We start from the raw sequence: 9,888 nt of genomic DNA on the forward strand, positions 1-9,888 counted from the left end.
TGGACAAAAATAAGCTAATATTTCACTGTTATGCACAGAACTTGGTAGCATACAGAGAGAAAAGAAGAAAACCCTATGAGTCTCTATGACCAAGATAGAATGGTTAAACTAAACAACAAAACAATTTGACATAGCATGAATAATACTTCTTATGATAAACTGTGTATACTATAAACAAACATAAATGGAATGCCCTACACGGTTAATACTTCTTATGATCATCTATTGTATAACAAAATTTCTGAGGAAGAAATAGATTTTTTGGTTTCTTCTCTAAGTATCATACCTATGGACTATGTTAATTGCGTTTCCCATGGCTATCCTACCGATGATGATAATGGCGGCGAGGAGTTGGATTCTCTGGAAAACACTGCAATCAACTTCTCCTTTGTCAGCTGCTCAGGGCCTTGGGATTTAACTACGAATGTGTGGAAGACGGTATCATTTGAAGCTGTGAGATTCGACTCTACAACACTGATTTCTGCCTCTTTGAATGCCTGGATGATTCTTGAAACAGGATGAACATCAACAGAGCAACTCACTTTTACGGTGACCCCATCTTGTGTGGCTTGAATATCCACATCAGGAGCTCCAAAATTCTGATGATTTTCAACTCTTGGGTTGGCCTTCTGCAACACTGATTCATCTCTAGAGGTTCTTCCAAGTCTTGCTCTCTCTGACTCCAAGTTCTTGAGTTTTGCTTGTAGCTCATTGATGTACGAAATAGCATCTCCCAGCAGAGATGCCTTGTCCATCTTGGAGATGTTGGGAACAACAGCTCGTAAAGCGTAGAAGCGTTGGTTCAGCTTCTCACGCCTTTGCCTCTCGGCCTCCACGTGATTGAGGGGCTCTTCCCTTCCATTAGCCGGCTTCCTGCCCCGCTTCCTCGGCCTTCTGTCATCGGCAGCACCCGGTTTCTCCTCCTTGCATGAGCCCTCAACATCAGAAAGCTCTGATTCTGCAATCACAGAAGGCCTTGATGTGGCTCCTGAGAAATCAATTTGCATCTGCACCTGCCTTTGCTGTTGAAAGTTATTAAGCAGAAAATCATGCCTTGCACCGCCATTGGCTCGCTCCGGCACACTGCTTTTCGAGGTCCTCGGAGGAGCAAATATCTCTGCAGAGCCAGGCTGCCACAAACTTTGACCAGCTCCCCAACTAGTACCATGAACACCATTGGGAAAACCTATGCTTTTCCCATTGGGAGGAGGATGACCACCCCATGGCCTCTCTTCCATTTTCCTAACAGCAAGTTTCTCCCTGAAAGGAGTCACAGTCACAGAGTTCAAATCCTGCCCAAAAATCTTAGGAACTCCAATTCCCTCTACTCTATTATGATAATGACCATTATTATTGCCATGAATACTACTACTACTATTCTTATTACCATTACAACCCCCAATTGCTAAACTAGAAAAGGGGGCACTCTCATCTCTCTTTTCACCAACCAAATCCAGTGATGAAATTGACTTCACCCTGGTGAGTGATGATTGTGCTGAAAACACAGATTTCACAGCCTGCAACAATTCAATGCTCTCTCCCACCACTCTCACAGAACCCATTTCCAACACACCCAAATCAGTAGGGACTAAAACAATAGTTTGAATTCCAGCAGATTTTGCCAAGAAAGACCTCACACAGTAATCAGAACTAGATTTCAATGCATCCGAGATCCACGAATGCTTCCCGGATGCAAAACACTGACCTGGACCACCATGCCCACGAGGGAAAGAGAAATACATGGAAGCAAGAAAGAACATCTCCGTGTCGGTGACACGGTCCAACCCAATAGCATAATTGTCCTCATCTGAACCCCCAAACGTTGTGTGAAGCTTCTGCAGCACCCTCTTCCTCACCCTCTGCTGCTTCTCATCTTCAACACGAAGAACCCCTCTGATTCCTCCTCCTCCACGTTCTTCCCCCTCCCTCGGCTCCCTGCAACACCCATCTCCCCAAACCAGAACCCAATCCCCATGTTTGGACTGCGAAATTTGCCAGAAAATTGCATAGTTCCAGCTGAAGTTCGATAAATTGGGACGCTCCACGAGATCCGAAAGCTTGTTCTGCAGATTCTCGCCAGTCCCAATCGTCATTAACTGATTCTCATTCGAAAACGAGCCGGCAAACAAGTAAGCAAAAGCGTTTGCGCCTAGAACCTCTGTTCCCATGGCTATGTCATCTTCATTCCACAACCCACCTCCTCCTAACCCCGCCTCAATCTTCATCTCCAAATCCAGAATCTCAAATCAAACGAAACTCAGCACAACACCGCCAATCTCAGATCTCACAAATTTAGGAACTAGGGTTCCAAGAAACACGCCCCGGAAAATCAGAAAAACAGAAACCCGAAATGAGATTCACGAAACTGAAGCGACAACGAAGGAAAAACAGACATTCTTAGCAAACTGAGGTTACCATGTTGTGAACAAAAACATGGAGGAAAACAGAGAATTGAAGGGTTGCAGAGAATAAGAACAGGTTGAAAGATGAGAGAGAAGAGAAGAGAGAGAGAGAAGTGAAGAATGGCGGTTATGTGCAACACTGTGAAATTGTGAGTTCTAACTGCAAAGGAACAACAAACTATGGTTTGTGGAACTAAGGTTAAGAGTTGACTAGGGTTGGGTACCTGGTTGGAAGTTGTGAGGTAGTAGTAGAATGAAAACGATTATGCTTTTATTTGGATGTTTTTGTTTGCTCCTTTGATGTCTATCTACCAGTCTGCTACTGCAAATAAAACACAGATGAAAAATAAATTAAAAAATTGTTTTTTTTTTTTTAAACACAGTTTCTGAATGAATGAGCATGTGTGAAATTTATGACAAGAAAACAGACGAAGGGAAAACAAGGGGCTATTTATTTTCTTTGTGTGTATTATAAATAGATAGATTTCAAGACAAGCAAGCAATGCATGTCAATGCTGCATTTGGATACACAAATATTTACTTTAGATCTTTCAACTTTTTCTCTTAAATACTTTTTCTAACGAAATTAATTAGATTTCAGTGATTATCAGGTATATGGTCGTAAAATTAATCATCTACCACCAGAATCAGCACGTTAAACGGTAGGAGGGTTGATCAAATAGTTTTTTCCATTTATAATAGTTAGGAATATAAAATTAATTAGAAAAAAATAATATTAAGAATAACTTAATTCTTTTACTAAAATTTTATCCTTAATTTAATGTGTGCTTTTATTATATTCATGAAAATTATATTTGATTGTATATGTTTTTTAATTTATGTTTAATATTTTTATTTGGAAATGTCTCATTTTCTATGGATAAAAAAAAATTGATGTAAAGTTTGCTTCATGTTTAAGGAATTTATGGTGCTCGTGCTAAATAGTGGCACACAATAACTCACACGTGAGTTACAGTTATGGCTCGTGAATCATTGATGAGTGAGTGGAGTTAGTGTGCGCATGTTAAAGATGGTGGTAACAAGCGCTTGGTTGACTCTTTACCAAAAAAACAGGGGTTTATTTCGTTTTGCGAAGTGGAAACAAGGAAGAAATGTCTTTAATTGGCTTTTCAAGATTTATAATTAACGAATCAAACATTCCCAATTCTTGCAAGTCGCAAGTCATTTTACATATTTTGAAACAAATATACTCATATTAAGAAGTGGGAAATTTGTGTGTACCAATAATGTAGTAATCAGTTTTCGTTCAAAAAAAAAATAATGTATCAGTCATGTTAGAAATCTTACATTGGTTAGAGATAGAGTATAGATAGTCTTTATAAGGGTTGTGCAAACTGTTAGAAGTCCCACATTGACTAGAGATAGAGCATAGATAGCCTTTATAAAGGTAGTGCAAACCTCAACTCTTGAGCTAGCTTTTGTGGTTGAGTATAGGCCCCCTAATTTCTAATATGGTATCAGAGCCTATCCTAGATCCATTTGTTGTTTGTTGTGGAGACCTCCCATTATTGGGCCACCCGTTGTTGTTGATCCCACGTTTCAGGTTGTTCAGTCCTGGACGTGAGGGGGTGTGTTAGAAGTCCCACATTGGCTAGAGATAGAGCATAGATAGCCTTTATAAGGGTAGTGCAAACCTCAACTCTTGAGCTAGCTTTTGTGGTTGAGTATAGGCCCCCTAATTTCTAATACAAACCTCAATTCTTGAGCTAGCTTTTGTGGTTGAGTATAGGCCCCCTAATTTCTAATATGGTATCAGAGTCTATCCTAGATCCATTTGTTGTTTGTTGTGGAGACTTCCCATATTTGAGGCACCCGTTTGTTGTTGATCCCACGTTCCAAGTTGTTCAGTCCTGGACGTGAAAGGGTGTGTTAGAAGTCCCACATTGGCTAGAGATATAGCATAATTTAAATAAGAGAAGATTGTCATAATTTTCCAAATAAGAGACAAAAGAAAGTAATTTATGTGAGGCGATTAGTGGCGGGCCAAATTTTGTGTTTAAGGAATATTAAAGATTGAAAAAATATCTGGTTCTTATCACTCCATCCGATTGTATTTACTAATTACTTTTTCAAGGTTTTTTATAGCTTTTTAAAAGTCAATTCTATATTTCCGAAACTAAAAAGTGGCAATTTTGACAAGTGTCGCTTCTTCATTTTATGTTCTTCTTCATATGTTTTCTCTCTTCTCTCTCATACTATAATTAGTAGGTAGATGATGTCATATTTATATTTTTTATTTTTTTGTAATTTAAATATTAAATAATTACATATTTTCAAAAATAATTAATGTATTAATATTGCATTTAATAGTTATTAATGACACTAGAATAATTAACAAAAAGTCAATTGTGACTTTTTTCGAAAAATAACTACAATATTAATGTGACATTTAATGGTTTTTAATGTTATTAGCATAATTAATAAAAGTCAATTGTGACTTTTCTACCATTAAAATGTTAGCTAACAGAGTTTTTTTTAATAATTATGGTTATTTTTTATATAATAAAATAAAAAAATTAATGTACTTTCTTACATTCAAATCCATAAAAAAATTGATATCAAATAGTTTTAAAGTATTGATTTGGAATTTTTTTTTTTGAAAACGAAATGAATATTATTAAATAATAGCTTGAGCCAAAATGAACTCAAGGCAAGAGCAAAGTACAATCTAAACAAGAATAGATCATGACATACCTAAGTGCATAAAAGTGCACAAAACTCACCACAGGATGTCCTCTAGCGAATTCCCAAGAAGGAGCATCGTTAAAACCTTACTTAGAAAAACTCTTTGGGAAAAAACCTAACAAGGAAAAAGAGTACACCAATTTGGGAAAAAAGTTTTAAAGGATTGATTTGGAAATTAACTAAAAAAATTTGTATTTTATGTTTTTGTACATGTGGAAGATTAAAATGGTTTTGCGAATTAGAATGTAACTAAAGTAAGGGAAAAAAAACGCAAATACGTGTATTTAAAAAAGAAAAACGAGAGAAAAAATATGAAAATATCGTATGTATGCCGACAAACTACTTTTATTTCATTTGTGAATGGCACGGAGTCAGTACTACTCCCTCCGTTCCTATTTATCTGTCTAGAAAGAGAAAGTTCACACAAATTAAGGAAAACAATTAATTGTGTTGATTTTCATAAAAGCATTATTTGTTTTCCTATATCACCCTTTAGAATGTATTTTATCTTTCTTCATTTATTGTTTCTATAAGGGTATTTCTTGGAAAAACATCAATTAATGCTCTCTTGAAACTCTAAGTGGACAGATATATAGGAACAAAAAAATTTCTTCAAAGTGAACAGTTAATAAGGAACGGAGGGAGTAGTTTATAATAATATTTTTATAAATTTACCTACACATGAAAAAGATTTTGAAAAGTTGCTAATTATGAAAGAGAAATTCATTTGGAAAATAAACAAAATAAGTAAAGTGAATATAAAAATTAATTAAATTCGTATGCTTCTAAATAAGAACAATTTAGAAAGGTAGTAAGAACTCAGTTAAATTGAGCTACAACTGCGTATGGATTTAAGATATAAGAAGTGTCATCTTTGTATACATGTTTGTAGATGAACTGGAAAGTTGATGCACTCCCAAAATGCAAGAATTTAGTATGGAGGGCATGTCAAGACATCTTACAAAACAGATTTAGTTTGATGTAGCTTGTCCATCGTGCTTACTGGAACCATAAACGGTAGACCATCTTTTCTTATCGTGCCTGACTTCCCGCACTATCCGATTCGCTTCCTCCCTTTCAAATTGTATCCTTTAGGTTTCGGTGAAGTTTGTGCATTAGGTATTGAGTTGGATGGAGATTGATCATAGTTTGGCCTTGAACGTGATATCGATTTTCCTCCTTGTCTTGGGCTATCTGGAATCATATAAACAAATTAGTCTTCGATGAGTGTTGGATTCCTACCCATGCGGTGATCGCTAAAGCGCAAGTAAACTTGGTGCCAGAGGTTGGCTCAAATGCAGTCCTCATAACAATGCCTCTTATCTCAACAGAATCTACGACACAACAGCAAGTATTGAGACGGAAACGACCAAATCATGGAGTAATCAAGGTGAACTTTGATGCATCTTTTAAGGTATCGCATGGTGTCGGGTTTAGGTTTGTGGCTCGCAATGAGAAGGGCCAAATTCTTGCAACAACAAATTGCTTTTCTAAAATTAATTCTCCCCTTCTTGTTGAAACATGCAACTACAGGTGGGCTTTTCGACTAGCGATTAAAATTGTGTTTATAACTGTTGAGTTTGAAAATGACTACTTATTACTACATAGAGCTTGGCTGACAAAACTGAAGAATTCATCTTATATTTTTTCATTATTCAGAATTACTGTTTTTTCTCTTCTATTTTTTTTTTTGTTATTATAAGATTCCTTATTGTCTCACAAAAAGGTCTTATAATAGGGAACATAAATAGTATTTGGATAGAAAATCTTTTCCCTTAATGAACTTATTAGGCTAGAAGATTATCCTTTGAATTTATTGCCTATTTTGTCTTCAAATGTTTCATCTTTTAGTGTTGATTAATGAATTAATGAAAGCTCCTTTAAACCGTACATGTATAATTACGTGGATACTAATCCTCCTTTACACTTTGTTTGGTAGAGGGAGGTTTGGATAGAGAGAGATGGAGAAGAGAGAGTTAGGGGGAAGTATGTGTGTTTGGTAGGTGAGAGGAGGGAGATTGAGGGGAGAAAAAGTGGTGGGTCCCACCACTTTTTTGGTCTCTCCAAATTGAAGAGAGATTGAAGAGAGATGAGTGAAGACTTGATTTACATTATGTTTGGGGTCTCTCTCTTCTCTATCTCTCTTCTCTTTAAATCTACTATATTTCTCACCTATTTCTCTCTACTCAACTTCTCTCTTTTCTATTCTCTCTTCTCTACCAAACAGAGTGTTAAGGTAGTAGCAATTTGTCATCACGCGTTTTGGGTGGCTCCCATCCATCATGCCTTTACTCCCAAAACAAACACGTTTTCGCACATCACACGCATTCAACGTTTTCTCCTTTATGTCTTTCCACGTGTCACTATCTTGATAGAACTGAAGGAGACCGGCGAGGAGAACACCACGTGAAGTTCACGTGAACCAGGTTGGCCTATGGCGGAAAGAGCACGTGAAGTGCATCTATGCAACTTTTGGCTCCTTCTCATCATAATTGTTTGCCTTCAATACGATATTATTTCCATATACCCATTACTCAGAATAGTCATAAATCTAGTGTAATTTATATTTTAAAATAATTAGTAGTAGTAAGAAAATCACTCTTTCAAAAAAAAAAACACACTTTCAAAAAAAAATCACATGTATTACGTGAGTCATTTTAAAAATTCAAATTTAAATTCAGATAAAGAAAATTAATATATTGACTAATCCTATCCTACTCGATCATATGATTGTATCAATTTAAAGATATATAAATAGTGTATAACCAAAAAATGTATAGTATTTAAATTTTATTAGACTTTATCATATCATACCTAATACTGTCAAATTTAATACTATCAAACTTTGTATTATATAACATACCAAACGAACTCTTAAATTAAATTATTTGAATTCAATGAATATGACTAACCTACTTCTCCGTTCTTATACATAAATTTATTTTTATGAAAAATAAAATTATTCCTAAATATAAGACCTTTACAATGTTAGTAGAGCATTATTATTTTTTTTTAAACTATCTTCACATTTAATATAAAAGAGATAATGTGATTTTAAAATAATAACTTAAAAAAAATTAATTAAATATAATCTAAGAAAATAGATAAATTCGTTTATAAATTTATTGGTTGTAACTATTTTTCTTAATCTAAAATAATAAGCTAAAATAAATTCATGTATAGGAACAAAGGAGTATACATTATTAATTAACTGAAATGCATTGTCGCATGCAAAAAAAGGCTTCTTACATTTTAAAAGCGTGTTTCAACCGGATATTTCAAATTGGTTGGTGCCATGCCAATTCATACTTCATATGAATAATCAAACATGTTATAATACTTTCTTTTCGTTTGCATGTGACTAATCACTTTGTATTTTTTTTTACATCGAAAAAATAAATTACACTCGCCATGAATCGATCTCTGAATCTCATCTACCCAACTTATATGCTCTCAACTCTTACTACTTAAGTTATCCTACGAGAACATAATCACTTTATCTTTTCTAAGATCAATATAAATATATTGAAAAGTCGGGTGACGTATAAAATAAAAGAAATAATGATTCATAGACATCTAAATAGTAGAAACACCTTAAACACCCCTATTTTCCTGCGGATTTGGCTAAATAATACACTGAACTAACCACCTAAATACACATGACTAACCATAAAGCACATAACCGTGTAAGCTAAGTTGAAATTCATAAATTCAATTTTACACGGTTCTGTGCTTTATGGTTAGTCATGTGTATTTAGGTGGTTAGTTCAGTGTATTATTTGGCCAAATCCCTAATTTAGGAATTTCAACTTTACACGGTTCTGTGCTTTATGGTTAGTCATGTGTATTTAGGTAGTTAGTTCAGTGTATTATTTGGCCAAATCCCTAATTTAGGAATTTCAACTTTACACGGTTATGTGCTTTATGGTTAGTCATATGTATTTATGTGGTTAGTTCAGTGTATTATTTGGCCAAATCCGCAGGAAAAAGGGGTGTTTGGGGTGTTTCTACTATTTAGATGTCTATGAATCATTATTCAAATAAAAGTGGGACTGAGTCCAGTTACAACCTTCTCAACAAGTTATTTCAGTAAAAAAAAAAATAACAGTATAAGCTTGGTGCGCTGTACCCCTCATTACTTTATAACAAAGTGCAGGGAGCTGGTGAACTAGTTACAATTAATTAGTTAGAACAAATCTGACATAAATCCTATATAATCAAGGAACCGACCAGTACTACCCAGGAAGGGGTAGGGCGAGAGGGAGACGATGAAGATTCAGATTGAGGAGAGCGTAGGGGAGGTGTCTGGGACTGAGATGGCTGTGGGGTGGAATCCGAACGGTGTGGTTGACTTCAAGAGGGGTTCCTGCAAAGACACTTCAATGCCTAAGTTAGTTCAGGAGCTTGGGGCATAAAATCACTAAGTGTTGGAGTTAGAAAAACCTACCTTGGCTGCTGTTGAAGGAGTCTTTTATACCTGGCCGAGAAGCTAGTGTAGCTCCACGTGGAGGCATAAGTGCCTATATCCTAAGGGGTTCCGTACTGTTGGATCTCTTTGGAGCTTCTGTTGTACCCAAGGGTTCCTAGTTACCAATAGCTAGACCTCGAGCCTCGCTCCTAGCCTCCTATGGCTGGGCTTTAGGGTCAGGGATGGGATAGTTGAGGTGATTCACATCCTACCCCCAGCTAGCGTTAGTTGCCCAAGCCGCGGTCAGACCAGAATGCGAGATTGGTCTCGAGTCGTTAGTCGGGGGTATGTAATTAATCGGGCAAAGGGTGT

The 9,888-nt window shown here is 36.0% G+C and overlaps 1 protein-coding gene across 1 annotated transcript; it reads right to left on the reverse strand.

Moving 5' to 3' along the window:
* On the reverse strand, positions 1–2,609 carry LOC130746279 (transcription factor MTB1). The gene has a single exon (XM_057598851.1). The coding sequence runs from the start codon at positions 2,223–2,225 to the stop codon at positions 318–320; it is 1,908 nt and encodes a 635-aa protein (XP_057454834.1). The 5' UTR covers positions 2,226–2,609; the 3' UTR covers positions 1–317.
* Between the last annotated feature and the right edge of the window lie 7,279 nt (positions 2,610–9,888).

The sequence above is a fragment of the Lotus japonicus genome, chromosome 3 (assembly GCF_012489685.1).
Source record: "Lotus japonicus ecotype B-129 chromosome 3, LjGifu_v1.2".
Lineage (NCBI taxonomy): Eukaryota > Viridiplantae > Streptophyta > Magnoliopsida > Fabales > Fabaceae > Lotus > Lotus japonicus.

What these genes read in the sequence shown, in the direction of transcription:
- LOC130746279 (XM_057598851.1), bottom strand. Translation starts at nt 2,225, where the DNA reads ATGAAGATTGAGGCGGGGTTAGGAGGAGGTGGGTTGTGGAATGAAGAT.